Source organism: Fundulus heteroclitus, chromosome 2 (assembly GCF_011125445.2).
Source record: "Fundulus heteroclitus isolate FHET01 chromosome 2, MU-UCD_Fhet_4.1, whole genome shotgun sequence".
NCBI lineage: Eukaryota > Metazoa > Chordata > Actinopteri > Cyprinodontiformes > Fundulidae > Fundulus > Fundulus heteroclitus.
Genome location: NC_046362.1, coordinates 4,403,773 through 4,421,683, shown reverse-complemented (window position 1 = coordinate 4,421,683; position 17,911 = coordinate 4,403,773). Strand labels below are relative to the sequence as shown.

General features: G+C 38.4%; 1 protein-coding gene across 2 annotated transcripts in view; it reads right to left on the bottom strand.

Annotated features, from left to right (window-relative positions):
* Nucleotides 1-15,153, bottom strand: part of si:dkey-106n21.1 (solute carrier family 23 member 2) — an 82,889-nt gene extending 67,736 nt beyond the window's left edge. Inside the window, exons 1-2 of one of the 2 annotated variants that reach the window (XM_036146029.1) lie at nucleotides 14,917-15,153; nucleotides 7,335-7,481 (exon numbers count right to left, since the gene is read on the bottom strand). In XM_036146029.1, the coding sequence (XP_036001922.1) occupies nucleotides 7,335-7,481; nucleotides 14,917-14,970 (201 nt within the window). In that variant the 5' untranslated portion in view covers nucleotides 14,971-15,153. Of the gene's footprint in view, nucleotides 1-7,334; nucleotides 7,482-14,916 lie in introns of those variants that run through there. The other variant, XM_036146035.1, reaches the window with a different exon arrangement.
* Between the last annotated feature and the right edge of the window lie 2,758 nt (nucleotides 15,154-17,911).

Sequence of the window (17,911 nt, the reverse complement as noted above, 5' to 3'; positions counted from 1 at the left end):
GATTACAGAAAAGTCCACAAACCAAAACAAACGAAAACCTAAATCATGATAGTACCCCCTCCTCAAGGGGAGATACTAGACGCCCTAAGAAACAGCCTTTAAAAAGTCCAGAAACAAAAAACAACTCAGACATGGTGGGCAGAGGGGTCCTCGATAGGAGGGCAAAAAATCCAAAACAAAAGCAACCCAAAAAGGGCGAACTAATAATTCTGGTGGGGGTCCCGGAGGCAGACTTCAGTGAAGCGGATTCTCTGGAGAACTTCCCCGACGAAGCAGAGTCTCTGAAGGCTTTGCCCATCATGGCATGATCCCTGGCAGAAGACCCATGGAGGCTGGCAATGGTGCAGGGCTCTTGGAGACCGGCAATAACGGTGCAGGGCTCTTGCCGGGCGTCGGTGATTCAGAATACCTCTGAAGATCAAGCTGGAATTTGCCAGACTGGTGCCCAATCTAGAGGTGGATCCACCTGGATCCCCTTCTTGCAGAACTTTGGAGCAAAGCCAGGAGCCGGAACCTCAGGGACAGAAACAGAGGTGCCCCTTGCACCCTTCAAGGCAGCACCATCCACGTCAGGGAGCTTCCTCCCTGACGTGGATGGGCACAAAAGCGTCTTCCTTGATGTGGACGGGCACAAAAGCATCCACCCTGACTTGAGCGGGCACAGAAGCATCCTCACAAATAACGGCAGGTTCTGTGGCTTGGATGCTGGTGTTTTACTGCTTTTTGATTGGTGTGTTCCTGAAACATTGTCTAAAGCAGGGGTCACCAACATGGTGCCTGCGGGCACCAAGTAGCCTTTGAGGACCAACTGTGTTGCCCACGAGCCTTCTAATAAATAGCCTAATCCACCAGTGAGCTGCATCTGAAACTTAATTTTATACCATTACTCTTCTTGTTTAAACACACTAACATTTATATAGATTTAAAAATGACAACATCTATAACAAAGCATGAAATCTTTTTATTTTATTTTACATAAAGTAAGGGTGAACTCTGACTCTTCTAGTTCAAAGGTCAGTACTGGTAGCCCTTCGTATGACACAACATCAAATGAAGTAGCTTTCAGTTTCAAAAAGGTTGGTGACGTCTGGTCTAAAGTGCACAAATAAAGTCAAATCAAATAAAGTAATGACAGTCAAATCGCATGCTTTCAGTTTACATCCTCGCTGTATTACTGAGTCCTGCCAAGGTACAATATCTTGTGATGTGGGAAAGAAGGATTTTGGTTCATTCTGCAGTTTAATGGCTGGTCTACATGCTCTTGCATATGGCTGTTGCACCACTTTGGGTTAGCATGTTATGAAGGCCCACACAGGAATTCACCACATTCATCGTCTTTTGTCAAGGTGAAATTCAATGTGCCACACTAGAATTCCCCAGCGCAATGCCAGGATATCAAATGGGTTTTCGAGCACTCATCTAGCTCTAGAGTGTCTGTAATTGTAGACCTTCTGCCAATTATCAAGGTCGGCATCTGTAAGATAAGATGTACAAACATTAAAAACCTTCACATCTTTGACAAGTGCTTGGATGCAAACACACCTTACTATAAGCCACAACATATGCAACTTATATAAATCTGCTAAGTTGTCACTGGGAATGCTGCATCTCCCAGGAACACGTGAGGTGCTCTGATGTCGGAGCAGATCAGGCCCAAGTAGTTTCATTTAGTTTGTCGCAGAGATCTTGAACCCAACTCATTGTTTTAGACCTCCCTACCCACCCTGCATCCGCATCAAGTGTAAACTCTACAGTGCTTGTTCAGGCTCACACACCCTCCATGGAGACCTACGCGACATCCCAAAGAGCGACTATAACCGAGCCTTTACTTTTCCAACGAGGTATCGTACGTCTTCCTCCATTGTGTTCTGGCAAAGTAATTCCAAAAATGACACAGAAAAACAGAATGATATGAAGGATGAATGAAGGACACATGAATACAAAAGAAAGAAGAAAGGGATGGATAAAGGAAAGAAAGAAAGAAGAACATACAATAGAATTCAATTAATTGTCATTGCATTGTCACAAGTACAGAGCAATGAAATGTGGTATCTCTGCTATTAACCCATATCCTAGGGAAGCAGTGGGCTGCCACTGTGCGGCGCCTGGGGAGCGTTCTGGGGTTAAGGGTCTTGCTCAGGGACCCAGAGTGCAGGCACTGGGGATCGAACCGGGTACTTGCATCCTTCTCTGAGTGCAAGCACGCTGCTCTAACCACTAGGCCAGCACTCCATGAGAAGGAAAGAAAGATAAAAGGAATTAAACAAGGAAAGAAAGAAAGATTAAAAGAAGCAGATGACAACTGAGGGATGCAACGAAGAATGGGTGGATGTGAGGAAGTTAGTTTGGTACGATGTATACAACAATTGTATGAGATGGGGAATTAAGTCTGGAAATAAATTAAGATTTTTCCAGACTGATTAGGATTCCTGAAACTGTAACCATTAGATAGAAGGAAAGTAGTTTGAACAATGAAGAATAACACAGAGGTCACTAGTCCTGCTCCAAAGCCAACATATTTCATAGACCAAATTCATTTGGGGGGGGGGGGGGGGGGGGGGGTTACTTTGTTTTTTTTTTTTGTCAGATGATAGGCAAAGTGAGCTCTTTGCCCACAATTAGTACTTAGAGTGAAGGTGAGATGTTTAAACCAAAGAAAACTGTGCCAACTGTCGGGCAAGGTAGTGATAATGTTATGGCGGTTGCTTGTTCAGTTGCAATTGTTACTGGGTTTTTAGGGTATTAGATTTCTACCACACAGAGGTTCAATTTTGATCTCATTTGTCCACGGTATATTCTTGCACTTGTCTGGTATTTGCTCTGCATGGCTTTCTATGGCTTATTCAACAGTTAAGCAGTTTTACCACAACTCCAAATTTGCAGAATGCACAACCTTTAGTGGAACTGTCAAAAGACTCTCACACTTGAGCTTTGAATTTCTTCAGCTACTTAAGTTTTACACAGGTCAATGACTGCTTGTCTGATAAATGCCTTCCTTATCTCCAAACTGTCTACTTTGTTCTTCGGTCTTACTGATGTTGTTTGCTGATGTTTTTGTAACAAACCTACACAGCTTTCAAAGACCTGGATATAACACTGAGTAGAAATTACAAGCAGTCAATTTACTGATCAGGTAATAAGGACACTGGTTGAATTTATTTTATTTTGGTGTATTGGGAAAGAGTCTGATTACATATGCATGCCTTAATTTTATTTGACTGTTATTTGTAAAAAAAAAAAAAAAAGTTTAAACCATGTATAATTGTCCTGCCACTTTATAATTAGCCGCCTTTGTTTGTTGGTCCATTAAATAAAATGTAAATAAAATGCATTGAAGTTTGTGGTTGTGATAGGGTAAAATGAGAAAAAAGCACTGTAGATATTATCTCTACTACTACTTCCTGCTCATCCGTGGATCATCTGGGGGCTCATGAGGGAAACCAAATGACTAAACTCCAAAAATATTAAATCGCTTATTCATGACCAACACTTATCCATTTTGCTCTGTTATGTCATGGTTGCTTAACTCTGAAACAAACTCGTGACCCCATGGTCCTCTGATTTCCTTGTGGAGGCACAAGCATGACACTTTCTTATACACATTTTCCCATACCTTACTCGTAATCATATGATGTAATTAATAAATTCTGAAAACATAGGTAGCCCTATGGCCGACACCACATGATTTAAAGTATTTCGTTTGTTTGTTTTTTCTGTGTTTTGCTATACACAAATAATTTTAAACAAATCATCTTTACCGATTCTAGATCTGACAGACTTGATTACTTTGTACCAAAATCAAATCTTAGGTTTAATAGAAAATAATACATGTCTATAACTTATTTGAATAATTTACTCTATGGGCTACATACATTAAAAAAAATAAGAAACAGAACAGCAGCTGTCTTGTGCTGGTATTAGACCCATTAGGGTTTCACAAACCTGAATCCTATTCACATGACAAGTTTATCTGATGTGTTCAACGGCCAGACATGCTGGAGTCTATTCAGTGATATTGCTTAGAAAAAAATGTGTTTGCTGATTGATTTTAAGCAGCACAACAGAAAGAATGCTGTGGGTGTATCACACGATAGTAACACAGATTTTGTTATAATCAGTGTTTTACAAAACAATAGAAATCAGCAGAAAAACTACTTTACAAGGAAAGCCATAATAAACTTAGGTCAAGGAGAGCTTATATGTAATATTAGATTTATAATACAATATTGTTTTCTTTGAACAGAGACTAGCACTCTCTCTGGAGCCTAAATGCATTAGCAATGCAACACAAATAAGTCAAAGCTGAATTTGACCAAAACAATGGAGAAAAACCCACAATAATAATAATCTTAATAATAATAATAATAATAATAATCTTAATAATACCAACAATAATAATATTAATAAAAGACAAACTAAGATATGTAAAGCCCCTAAACATTCACAAAAATAATATTTAACATTTAACATACCAGAACATATTAAATGTTTAATATATATTTTAACAATTCTGAAAAAGAAAACAAGTAATTTAACTAAACAATTAAAAAATACATTTTAAGCTTTTTGCAAAATGGAATAGAATCATTATTCTTTTGTGGATTGAATCAGGAGAAACCTTATTCCCATTTCACATTGCTAAATTTGTATCACATCAGATACATATGATTAGAACTTTGTTACTCAGGATTTAAACTTGGTTTTGTTTGTGTTTAAATTTCAGAAATGTTGCTGTGATACTGATTGTTTTCGATGAGACTGAAAACCATGGTAAGATCAAAAGAGCTGTGGGTTGCCTTCAGAAAATAGACTGTAGCAGCTTAAGAGCCTAGAAAGGGATGTAAAAAGGTATATATTTAAAAATAATACTTAAAGCAAGACATGCACATACTGGGATAGATTTGCCCTTGTAGCATGCTGCCTAGACCTAAATGTGGTAGAGAACTAGCGATGGGCACAAAGCATGCAGTTTTATCTACTAACACCAGAAAGGCTTAACCCCGATTTGAAGAGGAGTTAGTGTTGCAAAAGGACTGGTGATACAAACCTGATGGTAGAAAGAAAAGAAGAAGGTCAGGATCCCCAAAGGTGTCATTACTATTCTAGCTCCTTGGTGATCCTGCAGTCTATTTATGTGCACTTTTGTGTTGTTCCCCCCATGATCCTCGTTTTTGACACCTGTTTAGCTCTCTGGTAGTATTTATGTTAAATATTATTTTAGTAGTTCTGCTAGATCTGCTGCTCCTTAAGTTTAGTTAGGGTTTTCCCCTCAGATCTGTTCATTCTCATATTTCCCTATTAGATTCAGTTTTGCCTCTGCCTTGCCAGCTCATTACCACTATTTCCCTTCCGCTTAAGTGCCCTTAACTCATTCCAGCTGTGTAATTTACTTGACCTGTTGTTCCTACCATCTACCCTCCCACACATACACACACACACATATATATATATATATTTTTTTTTTTATTTTTTTATTTTTTTTCTGTATATATATTAACTTCTAGTTGCTGAACTCAACTTGCTCCGTCTTCATATGTGAAACTACTCTGTTCCGTCTTCATCCATGCTGGGTTTCGGGTTCCTGCTTCCCTTTCAGCCTGTAAGCCTGGTTTATTTTCTTATTAAATCACCTTGAACTCATCATGCGCCTCCCAAGTTCTTGAATGTGTTCTGTGTGTCACGTTCACAGCTTTGCTGTCATTCTGTGTCTCTGCTCCTGACTGCTGACGTCACTCTCTGCTCCCTGTGCTGCTCTAGCAATTATCCCCTGATGTCCTGCACCTGTGATTTGCCCTAATTAGAGGTGCTGCCACACCTGTGTGTTGCCCTATTTATACCTGTCTCCTCCAGTGTGCAGGGGCCAGATTCTCGATACCCTTGTCTGTGAGTGGATCGTCCAGCGGTCATTGACTGCCTTCCTTTTGTGGATTCCTGCCTATTTGCCTCACCCTTTTCTGACTCTTCTGCTGGTCTTCAGTTTCTGGACATTAACCTGTGTATGTTACCTGACTCAACCTCTCTGCCTAGTCTCCCTGTACTTCTGCCTCTCTGTTTGCATTGTGGATCAAGACCCTGGACTGGACTCTGGAGTTCTGTTGAATTCTCCTCTCTGATACCTCTGCCTGCCTCTGGTCTTTCGTGTATGACGTCATGTTTGCTACTGTTTGCAAAGGACACTGCACAGTAGATTTGGGAACGCGATTTCAGGGATCAAAGATTTCCTGTCCAATGACAATGACTGGCTAACAAACTGCTTTAGACTTCATAGAGCTTTGCATTCTGCAATAACATTCAGTGGATTGTTATCATCTGACATTTAAAACTGCAACCAAGTTCACTTTTTAACTGGTTATTTTAATGTGGACAACATTTGTGCTTTTAATTCTGATTTACACATTTAATAAACACCTTTCTGTAAAATTTAGATTCTTTACTTTTTTCAATGACTGCCATTGGTAGCCATGAAATAACAGTGATCAATCTAGGCATCTAGGCAGCAATACCTGACGCTGCTAATGAAAGGGAGTTGGTTGCACCTGTGATCTTTTCTGTATACCCACCTCTCCCTGTGTGTTGCTGCCAGATTCTTGAAAGCCTTTTTCTCAAAGAGCACTATCAAAACACTATCAAGATGGAGGCTTGGTGTATATAACGTTATTTTATTATGATCAAATGGTTTTTGGTCTTTTTTATAAGCATATCACGTGGCTCTATACCTTTAAACCTACTCATGTGTTCTGGCTGAATTATTGGGTATTCTTCTTGGTGCATTACACTATAAAGGAAAATGGCATACATGTGCATGGTTTTTCAAATCAGATTTTTTCAGGGTTTTTTTTGGTGTACGTACACTTTTAGTATGGATTCCACACAATATTTTGTACATGAGACCCATGTTACTTTTCTCCTTTACCCAGGTAAAAGGGCTGTAGCTCATGTATAGGATTCACCTTTGCATAGTGGATTTTGATGTGTGCGAGGAGCAGGAAAAAGTACCAGCAATGGCTCATAGAGCTTGTTAATGTTGTTCTCATTCAGCTAATGCTCCTCTTTTTCCAGACAAAGTAGAATACTCTTACTTTGTTAGTTTTCTGCAAGTAAATATTATAGTTGTACTGTAACTCAAAAAACAGCTTTGGTCTGATTGGCTCACTTTGATCATTGCAATGACATTTTGGGTTCTTTGTCCAACAAATTTCCAAAGAGAGCCATATTGCTATTAATTTAACCTGTTGGTAGTGGTACAGTAAATTAATCAAATCCCCAACTGATTACCGTTTTTTTATTGACTGCCTTATGTTTTATTTAACAGTGATAAGCTGATATTTATTTACCTGAAAGCCGAGGAGAATGCAGAGGTACCATGGCGGCCTATCATTGAGGGAGTAAACCAAATCTACACCACGGTCCACCGTCTGTCCCAGAGACTCATCTATGTGTGGTTCCACAATGTCAGTCAGCTGTGGCTGTTCGTCACTGCCCTTGAAAAGAAGCACAGCAAAAGAAAACAAGGTAAACGGGTTATCTATTCTAATCTAAACAGTTTCCAAGCCAAAAAAAGAAACTTGACTAGCATGAGTCCTGGTTTAGCTTTGTCTCGTTGGTTTAGTCTCGACACTAAAAACAAAGGAGGAGAACACAGAGAAGGATAAACAGAACAGTAAACACCTTTGATAAATCAAGAAATGACTGTGATTAACCACCTTGCTTTTGAAAAGCTGAGATCACTTTATTTGCCACTCCCAAGTGCAATTATTTCCTATAGAATTAAAAAGTCACCTAAATTGAACCTTCCTGACAGAAAGAGAATGGCTAAAGATTCCACAAAGCAAAACATGGTACCAAAGTCTAATGAAATTTAAGAACAGATGAGAAACATTCACAATACTGCAAAGACTTTTAGACTTATACAACAATGAGAGAGAGAAAAGACTGAACCATCCCAGAAGGGGGAAGTGCTCAGTGTGTTAGTTTAGATGGATGGGCAAGTCGTCAGAGGGTTTGCAGTTGTGCCAGACTCTTTCAGCTTCCCTTTTGCTCTTGAAGATCTTCAAATCTGAAGCTATTCTATTTTAACCTAACCTTGCTTTAAATATCCTCCATATATATCTTTACGTCAGATCTGTATGTGTTCCAGGTTCAGACAGGATTTAATTCAAAGCACTAGTGAACAAACTGCATCATTAAAACACATCAGACAGGCCAGGGAGAAGTTTTAAAAAAGAGTTATCTTCTAAAACATTAACCCAGACTGTACAGTTCCCGGAGCATTTAAAACACACTTACTGCAAAAGCTAGAAAAACATGGCCGTTCACCAAAACCTAACTCCAGTTATTGGGGGCCTGTGGTCTACAGCGTTTATATGTGTTTATTGTCCGGTACATCTGAATCAAATATTTGGGTCAGCCCAGTACTCTGGTACCCTTGAAACGGACAAGCTGGGCAAGGTGAGCTAAGGGGATAGAATCTGTCCAAGGAATACATTTTATTTTGCACTCAACACATCTTGCCACAGACAAGCACAATAAACCCATTGTTGAATGGAACAGAAGACAATACAACCCTTAAAAAAACCTGTTAGAAGCTTAATGGTTTAGATCAAACAATACTCATTGTAATGGTTTGGTCAAAATCTAGACCTACATCCTACTGAGATACTGAGGTAAGACTTAGAAATGTATTTTTGATCCAATCTGGCTGAGTTTCAGTTAGTTTGCAAAGTAGAATGTTAGCTAATAAAGCTGCGAGAGATGCAAAAAGAGTTACAGCTCTTGATACTGCAAAAGGAGTATGTACCAAATATTGACTGAGGGGCTGAATATAAATGCACTCGACAGCTTTCAGATATTTAATTTAGAAAAAAACAACTGAAGAACCATACATAATGTTTCTTCCACCTAATGCAGTGGATTCTTTTGGTCATCCATCATCCATTGAATTCTGCTTAGCTGAGATCAGATGCTCAACCCACCTCAACTGACTCCTTTCACATAAATGGTGCATCAAAACTAAACACATGACGTTTGTGGTTGTAATGTGACTACTGTAAAAATGTTTTTTTGTGAATGTATGTAAACTTCTGACTGTAACTGCACATTTCATATCGGAATTATTTGATCAAATTAAAATAATACAAGTATTATTTTAATTTGATCAAAAAGACTTTAGAATTCAAATGGAGAAACATTTCAACTATTTTCAGTTCAGAAAAGTTATTTTCATCATCTGAAATAACTTGCAGTCACTTTTTAAGCTATTGTTTTTTGCTGTCTGTGTGAAAGATGCTCATTGAAAAGCCCTCCTGTTTTGCATCTGGCTCCTGACAAACCACCAAACAAATGTCAACAATATGTATCCGTCAGACTAAATCGATGAGCCGTTTTGAAATGGAAATAAGCCCCCTAACAACTGTAAATGCACAAAGAAACATTGACAGTTACCAGAAACTTTAGAAATCCTTTGATACATTTTAAATTGGTCCCTTAAAGGTTGTGAAACACCAGTGCAGCTGTTTTATAGACACAGAAAGCAGGGAAACGCGGAGAGGGGAACACTGTTCATGACAAGAAGCATATTTCATCTGGTGTGTCTTCAAGTTTGCTGAAATACATCAGTGCATTCTGTGTTGTTCTGAACCAATGATTTCTCTATGGATGCAACGTTTTGAATCAGTAATAAATAAGAAGGTGTGAGAAACTGCAGCAACAGCTTGCACGAATGTTTTAGAAGACGTATCAGATCCAGCACCGGCAGGGGGAGCGGGCTGTCTCTTCTAAAGAGACCCCTTTCATTGTATTTCATCTTGACTCGTGTCACACACAAGATTTACAAAGCTGACACCGGCAAAAATGCAAGGCCATGTGTTTCCCTTTGTTTTTTTATCTACTTTAGTGCTGCAGCTTCTCAGCAGGTAGTAAACTCCAAACAAAAAGGTCCTGGAGCTAGCATGTGCATGCGTTTGCTTCCATCTACTGGCTATCGAACTGCATTGTAGCAATTACAGGGCAGGCACGTTGTACCCTCGATGATTTCATGCACACATAGTTGTTGCATGAATTATTTTCGGTTAAAGCGAGACATTGCTCTTTAAATTGTCATTTAATTTAAAAATGAAAAAGCAAGAGACACAGAAATGTTGCTGTAACTCCAGATAAACTACTGTTTACATTTATTCTCCATTTTACTTCAGTTCAAGTCTTCAGAAATCTTAGAGATAGACAAAAAGCCATCTATGAAGTGGATCATCTCATTGCAAAGTTCTTGCTCCATATGTGTGCGTTAAATTGAGACACATGGTTTTAAGGAAGATAAGGTGTTCATCATTCAAGTTGCTGAGAACTGTTACATGAACAAAAACAGTTTACTAGCACATCCATAGACTAATAATCCACCATCATTATCAGCAAGACAATAATTGTTAATATGGTCCAACAGATTGTGGTACTTACTTACACTTTAGTGTTCTGTTTTTTGTATTGTATGTACACTTCTGCTGTATGGATTTTGTACTATACTGCGAAGCACTTTGTGATATTTTGATCTTTGTAACAGACTATATAAAAAAGGCTATTTTATGTAGCAAATCATCTTTGTCTTTAATCTATTAAATTAATACTTCAAAATATTTTTTTTATATATTGGACAGGACAAGATTATGTGTGATTAATTACCACTAAATCTGGCTGGTGGGATTTTTCTGTACGTGCATCCGTGTGCTGTTATATGTGCCTTTTGACCTTTACACCAATGAAAATAAGAATCTACATGTTGGAGCTGCGAAAACAGTCCGTTTGTTGGTGATTGACAGCAAGACATCCTGGAAAAAACAAACAAAAAGAAACTAGACCTACTATAATTTAAAGATACGTTTCAGCAAGAGGAAGACAAGGGATATTGTGGTCACATGACTAATGAGGCCTCTAGTTTGCAGAGCTTTGTTGATGACGTACTTCAGATGATCTGCAAATTTGCAGTAGAAGTTAGAGGAAGTGAGCGGTTTATTTGTGCTGGAACAAGCTCACTGAACGTCAATCAATCTACTCAATCACTGTGGTTGCTTCACCTTCTGTTTTTACCCTACATTGAAAGGATAAGAGAATTTCTATGGTTTTAGGTTTGCTCCAAAATATTTTATGGGATATTTTCAAATCTTACTTGACACAAGTTAAATTGTTTGTTATTGTTGTACTATTGTTGTATTTTTATGATGTATTCTGTGCAGTAGTGTTATGTTGTGTCCAGTGCTCCATTGTTACTGCCCTCTGGTGAGAGCAGTCTGTGGAAAACTGTTTCCTATTGGGACAAGAAAGTCTAAAGTAAGAAGCACGTTTTAGTCAATCTCACCTTTGTTTTTGGACTTTCAACCCATTCCTCTCTTGATACCTGAAACCTTAAAAGGAATGGGACAATCTGACAATCTGTGACTGGCAAACAAAGACTGTTTTGTCTTTCTTGTCTCGTGAATTTTTGCACAATAATAAAAAAAAGAGAGAAAATTTCACAGGTTAATTTTAAAAACACATTCATTAAAAAGAATGGTTTTGAAATGTTTCGGAAACAAATCATAAAAAACTTTGTGGCAAATTTAGGAGGAGCAAAATTATTACATCTACTGCTGTTACCTAGAGGTGCAACAGAAGGTCTTGTAATATTAAAATACCACAAGTCTCTGTCACAAAGCCATCGTCAGTAAGTGACTATTAACCTAATATTATAATAGTATTTAAAAATGTCATAACATGTTGTAATTATGAGACTTAATTTGAAGTAATGAATGGGTGTAGTTCTTGAGTTTCCATGAAGGCATTTAGTAAAGCCATTTTTAAGCAAACAACTCATCAGTTTTGCTATATTCTTAGGATGTTTCTGGTGAAAAATAAACCCAGGTAAAAGCACAAGACTGACCAGGAAAGGGAGAAGGGACGGTGTTATGAAAAATGACATACAACTGCAAATGATAATTTGTATAAAAGGACCCTGGATTGGAAAGTGGAACCAGAGCTTTTCAGATAAGATAAGATAAGATGAGATTGATCTCACAGTGGAGAAATTCACTTGTCACACATTGGCTTAATAAACAAAAGAAGGTGCCAAAAAGGAGGAAAAAGGTGCATAAGGTATAAGGGATGTACAGTGTGTCTACATATATACAGTGTAACAAAAAATTTAAAATAAAAATAAAATAAAAGTACAAGGGAAATAAAGCAGCACATATGACTTATGTCACTCAGGTGACTTATATACAAATGGAGTGACGTTGTACATTAAGTGGTACCAGGTAAAGAGCCACAGTGAGGTAATGCGATAACTATACAGCTGAAGTCGCTTATTAAAATGGATTATTTAACAGTATTATTGCACAGATTATTGCACGGTGTAGTAAATAGAATTGTACAGTGGTTTCCTCAGCATTGCTTTAGCCATAAACTATTTGTCGTCAAAGTCAAGCCCATTCCCCTTTTAGAGGACTTTTAAAGGATACTTTTTAGACTTGGAAAGCAACAAAACAAAAATAAACATAAAATATCTCAAAGTTAGAAATGCAATTGAGAGTAGATACTGGAAAAGGTTTACACATATGGGAAAACAGACAGAAATTGATCCAGCAGACAGCACATAGCGCTAGGGAACAGAAACCTTGACCCACTGAAAAGAATTGTTTCTTTAGTGCTATCAATCTTTTATCTACTTCAATTGGTTTTTAACTTTTGAGTCACTAAGACCTCCAATGCTGCACTGAACCAGATATAAAACTCTGAGAAAATCAGAAAAGTGAAAGGAATAAGAGGAAATTCCACAACATTTTGAGCACATAACCATACACCAAGGTCTATTAAGCATTTTTTGTATCCTAAAGAAAAGACAACTAGGTTAGAAACACAAGTTATTGGCAAAACTGTAGAAGCTTTCAGATCTAGGCTGTGTGTGTTCGACCAGTATTTTAGTACAAACATCATTTTATTTGTTTGCTTACATAGTGTTCTTTAGTTGCAGTGCTAACTTTATGAATGAGCCTACAGGGGAATGTGTAGGTTTGTGCCGCGTTAGAGCACACAGCCACCTCCTGGCCACCCATCCCAGCTGGCTAATGAAACAGTGCCCAGTTCACAGCATGTGGAGTTGGCTGTTGGGATAAAGTGTGCGTTGATGATTGGTAAAATAGTCTACAAAATATCCGCTCATTTTTAAATCTGACAGTTTTCAGTGTATTACTATTCATAGATAGCTATCGATGACATCTTTGCTGGATCAAGCTATAGCTTCACATATTTGGGGGTTGTGGCAATTATCATTTGTCATGAGTTGTATTAATTATGAAAACTATTATCTTCGTACCTGCAGACTAACTTATAGAGCTATTCAGCTGCAGCGTGCTCTAACAGCACATCCATCCACATTTGTAAGATACTGCACATCCGTGGCTCATGAGACTGGCTGGATACCATCTGAGATCATTCTCATGACAAAGTGCGTTGTCTTTTGCCGAGATATTCAACACCTGCTTTACACGTCCCACGTAAACCTCTGACCACCTTTCTGCGTTCAGTGTCCTGTGTATAAGGTCCCAATAAAGCAATAAAATGACAGATGCAAAAGTTAAGTGTACCTGCTGAGCAAATGTTCCTTTCACGTGTTCAGTTATTACAATATTTCTGGAAACCTATGCTGCCTTTACTTCTTTAAAATTTATTTTTACTGTCACTATTCTCTCCTGGTCTCTGCCAACCAAAGCAGTGGGCATAAGTGGGAATTCGGAAATTAAATCTTTACGTGCAATGGTATTAAACCTCTAATAGAGCGGTGTCTAATTTAATGGAGTCACTTGAAGACACTCTATAAAGACTTGTAATTTTCTTGATCTTAATTATTTTACTCCTTTTATAGATTATTTCAACGTTTTCTGAAAACAAAGCAAAAGGTGGAATTTTATTTTCCATAGAAATATCGCTAATATTTATTTTTTCCAACCAACTCATTATTGTAAATTGGCTCATTGTGTCTTGTGAGCTTGATGTATGGCTACAATCCTACTGCCTACTGCTAACTTAAGATTTTACTGTAATAAAGGTAGTTTCTGTCTTACTACGACTTCCAGGTGGTGAACAATATGTGAATGTAGCTAATTATGCTGCTGTGTGTACATGCGCTGACTGCCTGACATGCTCACACATCTGCGTACTAGCTTTTATGTTCCCAGTCCCCAAATAGTGAGTGGGGGGAAAAAAGGACAAATATCAATCTCTGACTCAGCTGTGAACACTTGCACACCCTGTGGAGTCTGTTTTGCACCATTCCCGCACTCACGGTGGGATTCATGTCACCACATAGAATAAGAAACTGATTTTCATCAGTAACTTTAAGCTTAATCAGAAGTACTGCACAGTCACCCCTACATGTAACATTGCAGCACAACCCAACACTTATTAGAGGCTCAAGAGGAGGAAAAGCTTCCATAATGTGAGTGTGTAAACAAATTTAGGTCACCACTACAAAAATAATACCCACGACGCACACACTTCTCTTCATGTCCACCGTTTTTCCAAACCGTGTCCGTTTTAGGGTTTGTGTTTAAGCATCTTAACTAGGGTGGTGAAGCTGCTTGAAGTCTGGCGTCTAGATTGTGAGAACACTTTTTGCCTATATGTTTTTAAACCATTCAAATTCATTTCACCGAAATATTCTCGTGCTTGCTGAAACGCACGCACGCTTTAGTCGCTGCATTCCACTGTGGCTTATATTCAGCCTTTACACTGCACAGTACTTATTTCACTCCTGTATCCATTATTTACAGAAAATAAACAAAGAAAAATAAAACATCCTGGTTATTGATTATGTTGTTTTATGTGAACTTAAATCTTTCAGCCACAAAGCACTGCTGAAACGTTTAAAGAGCATTCAGATGACAATTTACTTACCCCAAATGCGGAGTGGAATCCAAGCTCTATCTTCTCTTCTGTCGTAAGATGCATTCTGGTAACAGAGGTAAGACAGAGTGGGGTTTCTTCTGTTGGCCTTTAGCAACGACACTCGATGGGATTAAAACTCTCGGCTGACTGCAGAAGTAAAAGGGATCCCGTGAACAACATCCACACGTCACCAGAGAAACGTGGTGTCACATTCAAGAAGAGTGCGGCTCTGGTATTTTGTAATCTCTTGTCCCACTCTGAAATGTTTCTGCTGTGCTCGTGAGCAAATGAAAGCTTTGGTTACTTTGACTTGCAGTCATGTGTCTGCTGATGTGTGACGATGGATCTAACAAGGATATCAGACGATTTGTCACAAGAATTTGTCAGACCCATCCACTGCTATGCAGGTCTGGAGATGGAATATCTGTGCAGTAAGTGTTACTATGAGACGCCGTTGTTTCTCTTCAAAAGTGGACATCACATAACCTTTTTTCATCTCATGAACTCGATATTTAGCTCGTCCACTTTGTTTTATATCTCATACTCTGATTTCCTGACAAGAAGTGATATATTCTGCATTTATTTCCTGACAAATCACTGTTAACTCTTATAAAGCTAAAGTTACTTTTATAGGTTGATGTCAAATTAATTTAAGTTCTATATTTTTTCAATACCAACATTTATTGAATTTTCAATTTTCTTCTGTTATGAGCTTTGATTGCTGCATTTGGAAAAAAAAACTGAGGTCAACGGGCATAGACAAAATCTACTAAGGGTTTGTAAGAATCGCTTGCCTTGGTTAAAGCAGCACTGTGTACCAGTTAGCCACTTGGGCCACTAGACCTGTAACTTTCAGGTTTAGCATCCCTGAAGGTCACTGGCAACATTCCACCGTCGCAAAATTAAACAGTCTCCCTCCATGTTTTGGAATCTGACAGCAGACCACTTTGAACCAGCAGATTGAGAAGTCATGGAGTTGTTTGTAAAGACAAGGCCACATTCACCCCTTTAGATTAAATCCTACATCAGAGAACCAAAAATATGTCTGACCAGTTAAGTATCACGTCTGTTTTTGTTTTTTTGTTTGTTTGTTTTGTCACAGCAGTTTCCTACATGACCCATTCATCCGACCCTCTCAAGTTACATGGTGGAGTTTTTGAGAGGAGCACCCCCATGTACTGTATAAATACATGCCAAGTGCTGACTTTTCAATAAATCATTTAATATATGTCAAATCAAGCTAATACTTGTGTCAAAACTTACACTGTGCTGCTTTAAGGAAAGTGTACATTGTTTCATGATGTGTTGAGTGTGATTTTTAGTTTGAAGCAGAAAGAAAAGATGTAAAACAACAGAGGCAAACACAACAGAAGAAGGTTTACATACCATCTAAAAATGGCTACAACATTCAGTATTATTAACTACTGACCATGACATAATTTTTATGCACTGCTCAATATAATTCAGACATATTTTTAATCCCAAAGGGAAATTATTAAAAATGCCTGGATCTCAAGCTATACAGATATTTTCAAAAAATCATCATGTATGGTAATTGCCATGGGCGGGCGGGGAGGATTTCCTGGCTCTGATTGAAGAAACTCTGTCGATGAATTACAGTCTTATGAAGAGGATGCTCGGGTTTGTTAACTTTGGTTAAAATTTTATGAATCTCTCGAGGCTGTGCACAAGCATTCTATTTTTACTACTCCCTAGTAAACCTTTGATCTATCCAACAGATCACAAATTACTTTAAGGTACTTTTGCTGAGAGGTACTAGAACAAATCTTCTTGTTAAGTCTTTTGAATAAGTCGTGTCTTTTTGTATCTTTTTTTTTTTTAGATATCTAAAATATCCAGTTGCTTTGTAGATATCTGGTATTATTTTTGTAAATATGAACCATATAAACGTGCTTTTCTGAGTGCTGTTAATGACAAATAATGCCCTAAATTATTTTTGACTTGATCTATTTAAAAGAACAAAATTCTAAAGTAAAAGAAGTGCAGTGATATTTTTTTCTTCTTGTTAATAACTTGCTGTGACTACTATAGTGTGATTGTATGCTGATTTCATGCATCAAAATAGAGAACAGTAGTACAACCATAAGTAATACTTTAATCATCGATGTCCACACGTGTGAAATCATGGTCATGATTTGCATTTCTGTTCAGTACTTCTTGTGACACTATTATCACATTGATTCACTGCACCTAAGATATCTTCACGCAGACAACACAGTGGTGGAGTGACCATTGTACAAGACAAGTCAAATGAAATGGTTTTGTTTCTATTTGAAAATCCTATTCTTTGTAGCAAATTGGAATATACTATGTGTGGCTAGGCATACAATAACCAGATAAGCTTAAGTAACTACTTCCTCTCGGCCGTAGATAAGCTGCTGCTTCAACAAACTACACCAAAGAAGATAGTTGGTGCAACCACAGACACAAAACTGGTCTCCGGAAGTACTCCATGCACTCAATTTTAGTCTTCTCAGCAGGTAGAGTCTGTCCTGGCCCTATAAAGAACAGTGTCATGACTCCAGGCTAATTTATTGTTCAGGTGATCACATTGGTACTAATAAGAGTCCACCATCTCAATGTCAGTTCCATGAATGTTCACCATTGTTAGAGTAGTGGGTCTGCACATGTGGAAATCCACCACTCCTTGGTTTTCCCTGGGTTGACAAGGAGATGGTTACGCTGGCACTAGCGCCACAAACTCCTGGGTCCACTGTTTGTACAGTCGTCCTCCCCTGTGATGACGTGATGAAGCCGGCTATGACAGAGTCATCAGAGACCTTTTTTGATGGCAGCCCTAGAAAATTGATGGAGAGATCTGCAGTGTAGATGGTGGAGAGGAATGGAGCCAGCAAACTTCCCTGTGCAGCCCCCATAAAGCAGACCAACCTGTCAGACACACTTCTGTGTGTCTTCACAATACTGTGGGCCGATAGAGAGGTAGTCCAGTATCTACTGGGACAGGTGGTGGTCCGCTCCTGAC